General features: G+C 38.8%; 1 protein-coding gene across 4 annotated transcripts in view; it reads left to right on the top strand.

The window, feature by feature from the left end:
- The window catches only part of RBM27 (RNA binding motif protein 27), a 96,425-nt gene that overhangs the window by 26,685 nt on the left and 55,148 nt on the right, over positions 1-14,592 (top strand). For 2 of the 4 annotated variants that reach the window (XM_053566897.1, XM_053566899.1), the window contains exons 4-7: positions 3,580-3,671; positions 4,353-4,546; positions 5,304-5,567; positions 11,757-12,050. In XM_053566897.1, coding sequence (XP_053422872.1) covers positions 3,580-3,671; positions 4,353-4,546; positions 5,304-5,567; positions 11,757-12,050 — 844 coding nt within the window. The remainder of the gene's footprint in view (positions 1-3,579; positions 3,672-4,352; positions 4,547-5,303; positions 5,568-11,756; positions 12,051-14,592) is intronic. The other 2 variants (XM_053566900.1, XM_053566898.1) reach the window with 1 other exon arrangement.

Consider the following 14,592-nt stretch of genomic DNA (forward strand, 5'->3'; position numbering starts at 1 on the left):
TTAGTTGCCATTTCTGATTCTTTTTGTTTTTTTTTCTCTTTTTTTTGAGACAGAGTCTCACTATGTTGCCCTAGGTAGAGTGCTGTGGCGTCACAGCTCACAGCAACCTCAAACTCTTGAGTGTTTCTTTTACCTCAGCCTCCCGAGTAGCTGGTAGGTACTACAGGCGCCTGTCACAATGGCTATTTTTAGTGATGGGGTCTTGCTCTTACTCAGGCTGGTCTCGAGCCTGTGAACTCAGGCAATCCACCCGCCTCGGCTTCCCAGAATGCTAGGATTATAGGTGTGACAGCCACTGTGCCTGGTCTAGTATCACTTTTTTGTTTCTTTATCCTGCTCTTTGATTATGTAGTACAATTTAAGAGGAGAGGCTGCTTGGATGTTTCTTCAAGTAATAGAAATAAGAAGAAACCTTTTCGTTTCTTTCATAGAAATTTTTCTTTGGTACTTTATAGCATAATTTTTGGCCTGTACTCTTTTATAATAAGTTACAGTTTTGCAGCATGAGTCCTTTGCAGCATTAAAGTTAAGTGGTTTAGAAGAATCTGTTTGAAAAGCAGCCTATTTGGGTATAAGAGAAAATTTGTGTTATCTTGAGTTTTTTTTTTTTTTTTTTGTGGAGACCAAGTCTCACTATGTCATTCTTGGTAGAGTGCCGTGGCATCACAGCTCATAGCAACCTCAAACTCTTGGGCTTAAGCAATTCTCTTGTCTCAGCCTCAGTAGCTGGGACAACAAGTGCTTGCCACAATGCCCAGCTAGTTTTTTTTTTTTTTTTTTGTAGTTGTTGTTGTTTGGCAGGCCCAGGCTGGATTTGAACCTGGTATATGTGGCCTGCACCCTAGCCACTGAGCTACATGCACTGAGCCAATTATCTTGAATTTTGAAAGAGCAGTTGATTGAGTGAATAAAATAGGTTGTCACTTCGGCTAGAGTGCATTGGCATAATCATAGCTCACTGCAACCTCAAACTCCTGGGCTCTTCTTCCTGACTACAGGCAGTTACTACCATATTCTGCTAATTTTTCTATTTTTTTTTGCAAGGGATGGGTCTTGCTATGTTGCTCAGGCTAGTCTTGAGGTTTTGGCCTCAAGTGATTCTCCCACCCTGGGCTCTTAAAGTGCTGGCTGGGGTTATAGGTGTGAGCCACTATGATTGAAAGAACAGTTTTGAAAAACCCAAATTGGGGCAGCGCCTGTGGCTCAAAGGAGTAGGGTGCCGGCCCCATATACCGGAGGTGGTGGGTTCAAACCCAGCCCCGGCCATAAACTGCAAACAAACAAAAAAAATTGTTAACACCGTCTGATTTGTATCTTTGTAAAAAATTCTAATTTTGAAGATTGTGAAAAATAGATAATGCCTGTTTTTGTGTAGAGCTACACAACTGACACTTTCTGGTATTTCTCATTTTCTAAGATTTTATACATAACTTAATTCTAATTGCTGATACAGATACAGTTCCTTTAATAATACATACATATAATAGTTCGTAGTAATTCTGTTAAAAGTCAGTGGTTCTCAATCTTCCTAATGCCGTGACCCTTTAATACAGTTCCTCATGTTGTGGTGACCCCCACCATAAAATTATCTATAATTATTAATTATAATTGTTAAAATTCTTTATAATTTTATGGTGGGGGGTCACCATAAAATGAGGAAGTGTATTAGAGGGTCACAGCATTAGGAAGGTTGAAAACTACTGCGTTAAGTCATGTGGAAGGAAGGGAGTTTGAGATTGCATAAATCTTTGGTTATACATCTTGTTTGGTCTGTGCTCAGTTGTTACAGTTGCTCTAAATAGAATAAGGAGGAGCAAATCTGTCTAAGGACTATCCATTTTAACTTTCTTCTTTGATGCTCAGCTACATTGTCCCATCGGCTGTGTTATAATTAGACTATTGGTCACAAGGGGAGCCAGGTGAGAGAATTTGGATCACTGACACAACTCATCCTGGGGCCAGAAAAACAAGTTGGTGGACATGTGCCATGATTGATGAAGGGCAGTGCATTCATTCCTTTTTTCTTTACTTCTTCTTTTTCCTTAAATTTTATTTTGTGAAGAAACTCATTCGTTTGTCCTGTAGAGTGTTTTGCTGTCTGGATTTTGCTAATTGCATTCCAGTGTAGTAAAACATCCTTTTATATTTTTTGTGAATTGGTAGGATGATTTTTATTTATTTATTTTTAAGACAGAGTTTCATTCTGAGGCCCTGGGGTTGAGTGCTGTGGCATCATAGTTCACAGCAACCTCCAACTTTTGGTCTTAAGAGATCCTTCTGCCTCAGCCTCCTGAGTAGCTGGAACTACAGGCACTTACCTGATGCTTGGCTAGTTTTTCTATTTTTAGTAGGAGACAAGGTCTCGCTATTCTTCAGGCTGGTCACAAACTCCTGAGCTGAAGCAGTCCACCTGTCTTGGTCTCCCCGAGTGCTAGGAATACAAGTGTGAGCCACTACACCTGGCTGAGAATGATTTTTCTTTTTCTTTTTTTTTGAGACAGAATTTGAAGCTGTCGCCCTCGGTAGAGTGCCATGCCATGGTGTCACAGCTCACAGCAACCTCAAACTCTTGGGCTTAAGCTATTCTCTTGCCTCAGCCTCCCAAGTAGCTGGGACTATAGGTGCCTGCCACAACGCCCGGCTATTTTTTTGTTCCAGTTGTCATTGCTGTTTAACTGGCCCAGGCTGGGTTTGAACCTGCCAGCTTGTGTTTATGTGACTGGCACCATAACCACTGTGCTATGGGCGCAGAGCCAGAATGATTTTTCAGTGCAATCTAGTGTAGTGTTTTTGCCAGCACCGTATGGTTGCCATGTTGTGGTTGCTATTTTATGTTGCCTGAATATTTTTAAATTGTTATCTCCTGGTCCCTTCATTTTTCCTGATTTGGATATTTTGTAAGCGAGCTTGCCCCTTAGATGGACATTTGTTAAGCTCTGGAGAATGACTTTATTTCACATTTCTATAGAAAAGTCTGTGTATCTGGTTTGAGATCAACTTCTGTTTAAAAATAATAATAAAAATAAAAAAAATTTCTGGACACTCTTGACTGTTACGCTTTAAGAGAAGACTTACTGTTTCTGTTAGTTCCAATACTATTTTTCCTTAACTTACATGAGATCTTAGTTTTACAGTATATATTTACCCAACTATTTGTTCTCCAAGCTTTTTCTGTAAATTAAATCTTAAGTGCTCTTTGAATGAATTATTTGTGTTAATGTATTTCATAATTAGGAAAATAAACCATTTTACATATGATACTTAGAGATTTGCTATTTCTCTTTCAATTTAAAGAATGTATTGATTTTTTAATACTACATTTCTTACCTTAACATTTAAAAATTAACACACTGCTTGTTAAAGTAATACGAGCATCTTTTTAATTTCATTCTTTTCTAACTTTTGAATATGATTTGACTTTAGTATTTCAGTGTATTTATTTCATCCTTCTCACACTGGAAATATTAGGTGACTATGTTTCATAATTTATAGGAGTGTTCTTTTTAAAAAATGTTTACATTTTTTGTTGGCTTCTTGGTATCTTCTGATGTTCTTATTTCTAATAATGTTTTCATATAGGTATTTCAGGAGCCAGCAGAGGAAGAACGAGATGGCAGAAAAAAGAAATATCCTAGTCCCCAGAAGACTCGTTCAGAATCTAGTGAACGAAGGTTAGTGTTTATTTTTAATTATGAAGACATTAATAACTCATTTTCAGTTGCCTTGCAAGGGTATTAAAGGGATTTTTAATGTATAAACTGACTCTTACCTCTCTAAATTCATTAAAGAAAGAGGATGTTGTCTTTCTTCCTTCCATTCTGTTTTCTTTTTTTTTTTTTGTCTTACTTTCTGTTCCTTTTATAAACAGTCATCATTATGTGCTTTCCCCAAGAGTTCAGGGGTGGGAGTAGTCTCCTTAGAGAATATTAAGGAAACGTTCCATTTGGTTAGGGGTGCTCAGGATTAAAATCATCCATATCATTTTATGCTGTAAGTAGTACAATTAGTATGTCGAGTCATCAACCTACCATTAAAAAAAACAATCTGTCTTTGAAAACTTTGTTTTGAGCCTTTTTTCTTTTCTGTTTCTAAATTTCTGTTTTTCTCTATCCCTCCCTGTATTTTGGATTCTCCTCTTTTTTTTTTCATTCCTCCTCACCCAGTGTACTTGAAGTGGGAATATTTTTGCCTTTTTATATATTGGCTTAGAAGAGTTTTGTGGTAGTCTTGCAACTTCTAAAACACCATAGTTGTTACACATTTTGATGACTAGAGAGTATTTCATACTGTAGATTTGTTTGCAGACTTGGTCTCTATAGCTTACGTATGGCTTTTATATCTGTGTATTATAGAACACGTGAGAAAAAAAGAGAAGATGGCAAGTGGAGAGACTACGACCGGTACTATGAGCGGAATGAATTGTACCGGGAGAAATACGACTGGAGAAGAGCTAGGAGTAAGAGTCGGAGTAAGAGCCGAGGCCTGAGTCGTAGTAGAAGCCGAAGTAGGGGGCGCAGCAAAGACCGGGATCCAAATAGGAATGTTGGTGAGTAGATAGAGCATCCCTGCTAAAAATTCTGCAGTTGCTTATTTTTCTGTATCACAAGGGTACAAGTAATTCCCTTAAAGGTAAATGTACCTTTATATGTCTAAGCAATATAAATGCTGGAATTTTCTCAAAAAACGCAGTATTATTACAAAGACAGGGCTTTGTTCTCAGGATGGAGTCAAGGGAGTTTGATTAACAAGGAAGCTATTTGTAAGTGTATCATAGTTATGCCTAGACTTAACTCATTTTTATATAATTGATGCAAATGCCTTTAAATCAACAAAGCTGTCAGTTAAGGAAGAGGGTTGCCTGCTTTTGCTTTTTTGCTTTGTTTTATGTTCTCAAAATAATTGATTTGCTTAGTAAACTTGTCTAAAGTTTTAAAATTAAAAAGAAAAAAGTTTTAAGTAGATTTCTATTATCCCAACCACTCACCTCCTGAGATATATCAGCTTGGAAGTCAATTCTTGGATAAGATTCTTATTAAATATCAGTAGAGAAGCTGAACCTTTTTCATTAAATATAAATGATGTTGCTATTATAAAAGATGATTTTGTACAAATTATTAGTCAAGATATGTCAGATTGTAGATGTTCTTGCTTTTAGGGTATGTTAATAGTGAGAGCAGTCTGAAATATAGGTAGCTCATTAAGCAATTTTCTCATCATTTCTGTTCTGTAATTGAGAATATAAACATAGTTTAAGAACGTAAGATTTCTGATCTCTGTGTCTTGTTTTTATTTTGTCTCTAAAGCAGAGCACAGGGAAAGATCAAAATTTAAGAGTGAGAGGAACGACCTGGAGAGTTCCTACGTGCCTGCATCTGCACCACCTCCAAACTCTTCTGAGCAGTATTCCTCTGGGGCACAGTCAATTCCCAGCACTGTTACTGTGATTGCACCTGCTCACCACTCTGAAAACACAACTGAGAGTTGGTCTAATTACTATAACAATCATAGCTCTTCCAATTCTTTTGGTAGAAACCCACCACCAAAGAGGCGATGCAGAGATTATGACGGTAAAAATTACCACTTTCTCTTACATTGTACCTGAAAGTCCTAGTACAGCAAATGTTGCATATATTCTGTGCTTTTTAATTATAGTTCAGCTTTTGTTAAAAGTGATGAAGGGGGAAGAGAAGAATCATGGGCGTATGTTTATTTACTTTTGATTTAATGGTTTAACATTCAAGAGAGTGGTTAAATTTGACTCTTTTAAAATTTGTTGTTATTGTTTTTATTGTTACTCCAAACACTATACCATAAGGTTGGTACACAATAGAAATTATAATTTCCGTTTGTAATGTTTGGTGCTAAGAATTTAAACATGTGTAACCTACTTACAAGTTTGATTTGCTGACTTTTCATTTTAATGAATGAAATTAATTTGTATGTGTTTTTGTTTTTTATTATGGAAATATTTGGATATTTATAAAAAGTTAACAAGATAATATGATTAACCCCAGTATATTTTTATTATAATCTAATGACTTGCTCTTTTTTAAAAATTTTATTTATTTATTTTTTTTTGTGAGACAGAATTTTACTCTGTTACCCTGGGTAGAGTGCTGTGGCTTATAGTTCACAGCAACCTCAAACTCTTGATCACCAGATGTCTTTCTTGTTCAACCTCCTGAGTAGCTGGGACTACAGGCACTTATCACAATGCTCAGCTAGTTTTTCTATTTTTAGTAGAGAAGTGGTCTCACTCTTGCTCAGGCTGGGCTTGAACTCATAAGCTCAAGCAGTCTGCCTGCCTCAGCCTCCCAGAGTGCTAGGATTACATGTGTAAGCTACCACACCAGGCAACCCCAGTGCATTTTTTTTTTTTTTTGAGACGGGAGTCTCACTATGTGACCTCTGGTAGAGTGCTGTGGCGTCACAGCTCACAGTAACCTCCCACTCTTGGGCTTAAATGATTCTCTTGCCTCAGCCTCCCAAGTAGCTGGACTATAGGCGCCTGCCACAACTCCCGGCTATTTTGTTGTTATTGTTGTCACTGTTGTTTAGCAGGCCCGGGCCGGGTTCAAACCCGCCAGCTCCAGTGTATGTGGTTGGCACCCTAGCCACTGAGCTACAGGCACCGAGCCAACCCCAGTGTATTTATCACCTCATTTTAACAGTTGCCAACTCATAAGCAATCTTGTTTTTCTTTACAGTCCCACCCCCTTCTCCTTGGCTTGTATTATATCAAGCAAATGATAGCTATCATAACCTTTTTTCTATAAATGTAGAATGCATGTATTTTCTTTGAGACAGAATCTTACTTTGTTGCTTTTGGTAGAGTGCTGTGGTGTCACAGCTCACAGCAACCTCAAAACTCTTGGGCTCAAGTGATCCTCTTGCCTCAGCCTCCCAAGTAGCTGGGACTACAGGTGCCTGCCACAATGCCTGGCTATTTTTAGAGATGGGATCTTGGTCTTGTTCAGGCTGGTCTCCAACTCCTGAGCTCAGGCAGTCCACGCACCTCAGCCTCTCAGAATGCTAGGATTAGAGGCCTGAGCTACCATGCCTGGTCTAGAATGCATGTGTTCTTATATTTTAAGTGGAAAGTAGAGTCAGATCATAATTGAAGTGTTACCTCATTTCCTGATCTCCCAGCCACTGAATTCTTCCTAAGGCCAACTTAATGTTATCAATTTCTTGTGTATCTTTTCAAATATAGTATGTGCATAAGTACATAAACAAATACATATATGTATATTCTCCCTCATTTTTTTTTGTATCAATGCTAGTATGCTGTTCATGCTTCTGCATAGTATTTTTTCATTTAACAGTATTTCTTTTTTTTTTTTTTTTTCTTTTTTTTTTTATTGTTGGGGATTCATTGAGGGTACAATAAGCCAGTTACACTGATTGCAATTGCTAGGTAAAGTCCCTCTTGCAATCATGTCCTGCCCCCATAAAGTGTGACACACACTAAGGCCCCACCCCACTCCCTCCCTCTCTCTTTCTGCTCCCCCCCCCATAACCTTAATTGTCATTAATTGTCCTCATATCAAGATTGAGTACATAGGATTCATGCTTCTCCATTCTTGTGATGCTTTACTAAGAATAATGTCTTCCACTTCCATCCAGGTTAATACGAAGGATGTAAAGTCTCCATTTTTTTTAATGGCTGAATAGTATTCCATGGTATACATATACCACAGCTTGTTAATCCATTCCTGGGTTGGTGGGCATTTAGGCTGTTTCCACATTTTGGCGATTGTAAATTGAGCTGCAATAAACAGTCTAGTACAAGTGTCCTTATGATAAAAGGATTTTTTTCCTTCTGGGTAGATGCCCAGTAATGGGATTGCAGGATCGAATGGGAGGTCTAGCTTGAGTGCTTTGAGGTTTCTCCATACTTCCTTCCAGAAAGGTTGTACTAGTTTGCAGTCCCACCAGCAGTGTAAAAGTGTTCCCTTCTCTCCACATCCACGCCAGCATCTGCAGTTTTGAGATTTTGTGATGTGGGCCATTCTCTCTGGGGTTAGATGATATCTCAGGGATGTTTTGATTTGCATTTCTCTAATATATAGAGATGATGAACATTTTTTCATGTGTTTGTTAGCCATTCGTCTGTCGTCTTTAGAGAAAGTTCTATTCATGTCTCTTGCCCATTGATATAAGGGATTGTTGGCTTTTTTCATGTGGATTAATTTGGGTTCTCTATAGATCCTGGTTATCAAGCTTTTGTCTGATTGAAAATATGCAAATATCCTTTCCCATTGTGTGGGTTGTCTCTTTGCTTTGGTTATCGTCACCTTAGCTGTACAGAAGCTTTTCAGTTTAATGAAGTCCCATTTGTTTATTTTTGTTGTTGTTGCAATTGCCATGGCAGTCTTCTTCATGAAGTCTTCCCCCAGGCCAATATCTTCCAGTGTTTTTCCTATGCTTTCTTTGAGGATTTTTATTGTTTCGTGCCTTAAATTTAAGTCCTTTATCCATCTTGAATCAATTTTTGTGAGTGGGGAAAGGTGTGGGTCCAGTTTCAGTCTTTTACACGCAGACATCCAATTCTCCCAACACCATTTATTGAATAGGGAGTCTTTCCCCCAAGGTAAGTTCTTGTTTGGTTTATCGAAGATTAGGTGGTTGTAAGATGTTAGTTTCATTTCTTGGTGTTCAATTCGATTCCAAGTGTCTATGTCTCTGTTTTTGTGCCAGTACCAAGCTGTCTTGAGCACTATGGCTTTGTAGTACAGACTAAAATCTGGTATGCTGATGCCCCCAGCTTTATTTTTGTTACTAAGAACTGCCTTAGCTATACGGGGTTTTTTCCGGTTCCATACAAAACGCAGAATCATTTTTTCCAAATCTTGAAAGTACGATGTAGGTACTTTGATAGGAATGGCATTGAATAGGTAGATTGCTTTGGGAAGTATAGACATTTTAACAATGTTGATTCTTCCCATCCATGAGCATGGTATGTTCTTCCATTTGTTAATATCCTCTGCTATTTCCTTTCTGAGGATTTCATAGTTTTCTTTATAGAGGTCCTTCACCTCCTTCGTTAGGTATATTCCTAGGTATTTCATTTTCTTTGAAACTATGGTGAAGGGAGTTGTGTCCTTAATTAGCTTCTCCTCTTGACTGTTATTGGTGTATACAAAGGCTACTGACTTGTGGACATTGATTTTATATCCTGAAACATTACTGTATTTTTTGATGACTTCTAGGAGTCTTGTGGTTGAGTCTTTGGGGTTCTCTAAGTATAAGATCATGTCGTCAGCAAAGAGGGAGAGTTTGACCTCCTCTGCTCCCATTTGGATTCCCTTTATTTCCTTGTCTTGCCTAATTGTATTGGCTAGAACTTCCAGCACTATGTTGAATAGTAAAGGTGACAGAGGACAACCTTGTCTGGTTCCAGTTCTAAGAGGAAAAGCTTTCAGTTTTACTCCATTCAGTAAAATATTGGCTGTGGGTTTGTCATAGATAGCTTCAATCAGTTTTAGAAATGTGCCACCTATGCCTATACTCTTCAGTGTTCTAATTAGAAAAGGATGCTGGATTTTATCAAATGCTTTTTCTGCATCTATTGAGAGGATCATGTGATCTTTATTATTGCCTCTGTTAATATGGTGGATAACGTTTATGGACTTGCGTATGTTGAACCAGCCTTGCATCCCTGGGATGAAGCCTGCTTGATCATGATGAATGACTTTTTTGATGATAAGCTGTAATCTATTGGCTAGGATTTTGTTGAGAATTTTTCCATCTGTATTCATGAGTGAGATTGGTCTGAAATTCTCCTTTTTGTTTGGGTCTTTTCCTGGTTTTGGTATCAGGGTGATGTTTGCTTCATAGAATGTGTTGGGGAAGATTCCTTCTTCCTCAATTTTTTGGAATAATTTCTGCAGTACAGGAATAAGCTCTTCCTTGAAGGTTTGATAGAATTCTGGAGTGAAGCCATCTGGACCAGGGCATTTTTTAGTTGGAAGCTTTTTTATTGTTTCTTTGATCTCAGTGCTTTGAATTGGTCTGTTCAGGAGGTCTATTTCTTCCTGGCCAAGTCTAGGGAGAGGGTGTGATTCCAAATATTGATCCATTTCCTTCACATTGTCAAATTTCTGGGCATACAGTTTCTGGTAGTATTCAGAGATGATCTCTTGTATCTCTGTGGGATCAGTTGTTATTTCCCCTTTATCATTTCTGATTGAGGTTACTAGAGATGTTACTTTTCTATTTCTAGTTAGTCTGGCCAATGGTTTATCTATTTTATTTATTTTTTCAAAAAACCAACTCCTTGTTTCATTAATTTTCTGAATGATTCTTTTGTTTTCAATTTCATTGATCTCTGATTTGATTTTGGAGATTTCTTTTCTTCTACTGAGTTTAGGCTTAGATTGTTCTTCTTTTTCCAATTCCATAAGGTTTCTTGTGAGATTGTTGATGTGCTCTCTGTCTGTTTTTCGAATGTAGGCATCTAAAGCGATGAATTTTCCTCTCAAAACTGCTTTTGCAGTATCCCACAGGTTTTGGTAGCTTGTGTCTTATTGTTGTTATGCTTAAGGAAGTTAGTGATTTCCTGTTTGATTTCTTCCTTCACCCATCTGTTATTCAACAGAAGATTGTTTAATTTCCATGCCTTTGGATGGGGTCGAGCATTTTTGTTAGAGTTGAGTTCCACCTTTAGTGCCTTATGGTCTGAAAAGATACAAGGTAAAATTTCAATTCTTTTGATTCTGTTGATATTTGTTTTGTGTCCCAGGATATGATCAATTTTGGAGAATGTTCCATGGGGTGATGAGAAGAATGTATATTCTTTATCTTTGGGGTGGAGTGTTCTATATGCGTCTATCAAGCATAATTGTTCTAGGGTCTCATTTAAATCTCTTATATCTTTGTTTAATTTCTGATTAGAGGATCTGTCCAACTCTGTAAGAGGTGTGTTAAAGTCCCCTGTTATGATGGTATTATCAGATATCATATTGCTCAGACTGAGTAAGGTCTGTTTCAAGAATCTGGGAGCATTTAAATTTGGTGCATAGATATTTAGAATTGAAATGTCTTCTTGTTGTAGTTTTCCCTTGACCAATATAAAGTGACCATCTTTGTCTTTTTTGACTTTAGTTGCTTTAAATCCACATGTATCTGAAAATAAGATTGCAACTCTTAACAGTATTTCTTATATTTTAAAACATAAAGAGCTTCCTCATATTTATTTAGGTTTCTTAGCATTCTTAATGTATAAATGTGTCAACCTGTTTTTTATAAACAGTGCTGCAGTGAATAACCTGGTACTTGATGTCCACTCTAATGTTTTAAACTAAAGTTTCAATTTTCAGATATAGCAAGGGTGATTGCTTTAAAACAATATGAGAATACATCATTAAAATTAAATCATGTAGGTCAGTGCCCTTATTCTCCACCCTGAGCCTTTGTTAAATTGATATTTGTTTAAAGTATCTGAGTCTTTATTTGAAAACTTAATAGCAAGTGGTTAATTTAATAGTGGCTAGTAGTTTCCCCTGGACCCTGTTTTTTGCTATCTCAACAAGTCATAGTGTCATAGTACAGAAAGTAGGGAATATACCTCTTTCTACCTTAGAGATAATGAAGATTAACAGAATAATACTAATAAGCTTTTAGACTCCTTGGAGGAAACCTATTGAAAATCACATTGGTGGGTTTTTTAGGGGCATTTTTTGTTGTTGTTGTTGTTGTTCTGTTTTTTTAATTCTTAAGTAGATTATAACAAGATTCTCTTTTTATTCTTACAGAAAGAGGATTTTGTGTACTTGGTGACCTTTGTCAATTTGATCATGGAAATGATCCCCTGGTTGTTGATGAAGTTGCTCTGCCAAGTATGATTCCTTTCCCACCCCCTCCTCCTGGGCTTCCTCCACCACCGCCTCCTGGAATGTTAATGCCACCAATGCCGGGACCAGGACCAGGTCCTGGCCCAGGACCAGGACCAGGACCAGGCCCAGGCCCAGGCCCTGGCCATAGTATGAGACTTCCTGTTCCCCAAGGACATGGTCAACCTCCACCTTCTGTTGTGCTTCCCATACCAAGTAAGTACATGTTTGTTGGATTTTTCTTTCTTTAGTGGAGAATTCTGTTTGGAAGAACCTTATCTCTTTTAGCTAATTTAACACTGTGTTTAAATTATTTGAAAAAAGTAATAATAGAATCTGGACTATATTCTCATTATTAAGATGTCCTTTCCTTTTTTCCATCCTGGGCACATGGTTTTATTTGTACTAGCTTCAGTGTAAATTTTATCTATGAACTAATTGACCTATTGTCAAAACCTTGTTAGTTGATAGCATCTTTTTTTTTTTTTTTTTTTTGTAGAGACAGAGTCTCACTCTATGGCCCTCGGTAGAATGCTGTGGCATCACACAGCTCACAGCAACCTCCAACTCCTGGGCTTAAGCGATTCCGTTGCCTCAGTCTCCCAAGTAGCTGGGACTACAGGCGCCCACCACAACGCCCGGCTATTTTTTGGTTGCAGTTTGGCCGGGGCCGGGTTTGAACCCACCACCCTTGGTATATGGGGCCTGCGTCTTACCGACTGAGCCACAGGCACTGCCCAGTTGATAGCATCTTAAGAGAGCTAGTTTGTGGCTGGGCAAGGAGGCTCACACCGTAATCTAAACACTTCGGAAGCCCACAATCAAGACTAGGCATTCAATACAAGCCTGGGTGATATAGCAAGACCCCATCTCTTAAAAAAAAAAAAAAATCACAATTTTTTTTTTTAAATTATGGCCCTGGGCACGGTGGCTCATGCCTCTAATCCTAGCACTTTGGGAGGCAAAGGCAGGTGGATACCTGAGCTCAGGAGTTCAAGACCAGCCTGAGCAAGAGCGAGACCCGTCTCCTCTGAAAAATAGAAAAACTTAGCTGGGCATTTGATGGGCCCCTGTAGTCCCAGCTACATAGGAGGCTCAGGCAAAAGGATTACTTGTCCCAGGAGTTTGAGGTTGCTGTGAGCTATGATGCCATGGCACTAGGGCTACAGAATGAGACTCTGACTCAAAAAAATATTTTAAATTAGTTGAGCATGGTGGTGCACGCCTGTAGTTTCCAGCTGTGTGGGAAGCTGAGCCAAGAAGAATGCCTGTGCCCAGGAGCTTGAGGTTGCAAAGAGCTATGATAGCAACACTCAGAGCCCAGGCAACTGAGCAAGGCCCTGTCTCATAAAAAAAAAAGTCAAAGTAAAATCTAAAAAAAAAAAAAAATAAAAAAAAAGTCAAAGATGTCAAAGAATGTGTCAGCAGTTTTGTGAAATTTCCCAGTCTTCAAAGAAAATCTCTTAAAAGAATTTTGAGAGGCGGCGCCTGTGGCTCAGTCGGTAGGGCGCTGGCCCCATATACCGAGGGTGGCGGGTTCAAACCCGGCCCCTGCCAAACTGCAACCAAAAAATAGCCGGGTGTTGTGGCGGGCGCCTGTAGTCCCAGCTACTCGGGAGGCTGAGGCAAGACAATCGCTTAAGCCCAGGAGTTGGAGGTTGCTGTGAGCTGTGTGAGGCCACGGCACTCTACCGAGGGCCATAAAGTAAGACTCTGTCTCTACAAAAAAAAAAAAAAAAAAAGAATTTTGAGGCTGGGTGCATTGTTCACACCTGTAATCCTAGTACTCTGGAAGGCCAAGGCGGGTAACTTGCCTGAGCTCATAGGTTGAAGATTAGTCTGAGCCAGAGAGGGTCCCTGGCTATAAAAAAGAGCTGGGCATTGAGGCGGGCACATGTAGTCCCAGCTAGAAAGTCCCATATTTAGAAACGGCCATTTAAAAAACAGTAATAGTCGCTAGTATAGCAGAAACAGAAGTAGAACTAAATTTTTAAAATTAACTAAAAGATTATGGAGTGAATTATTGACATGTATGCAAAGATATAAAAAATATCTACTTAAAAACATTTAACATTTTCAAAGATGGCAAATTATTATTTTTAAAAGTTATTTATATTGGTCCGGGCGTGGTGGCTCACACTTATAATCCTAGCACTTGGAAGGATGAGGCAGGTGGATTGCTCTGAGCTCACAGGTTCAAGACCAGCCTGAGCCAGAATGAGACTCCCGTCCCTAAAAAATAGCTGGGCTTTGGGGTGGGCGCCTGTAGTCCCAGCTACTTGGGAGGCTGAGGCAAGAGGATCACTTGAACCCAAGAGTTTGAGGTTGCTGTGAGCTAAGATGCCACAGCAATCTACCAGGGTGACCAAGTGAGACTCTGTCTCACAAAACGAAACAAAACAAAAAGTTATTTATATTTAAATTATTTAAGCAGTCTTTTTTTTATTTTTTGGAGACAGAGTCTCACTTTGTCACCCTCAGTAGAGTGTTGTGGCATCATAGCTCACAGCAACTTCAAAATCTTAGTCTTAAGCAATTCTCTTGCCTCACCCTCCCAAGTAGCTGGGACTACAGGTGCCCGCCATAGCAACTGGCTATTTTTAGAGATGGGGTCTCACTCTGGCTCAGGCTGGTCTTGAACCTGTGAGCTCAGTCAGTCCACCTCCCTTGGCCTCTCGATTGCTAGGATTATGGGTGTGAGCCACCGTACCCAGTCCTAAGCAGTACTTTTAATCAATTTCTTTCTTTTTTTTTTTTT

The sequence above is a fragment of the Nycticebus coucang genome, chromosome 17, assembly GCF_027406575.1.
Source record: "Nycticebus coucang isolate mNycCou1 chromosome 17, mNycCou1.pri, whole genome shotgun sequence".
Lineage (NCBI taxonomy): Eukaryota > Metazoa > Chordata > Mammalia > Primates > Lorisidae > Nycticebus > Nycticebus coucang.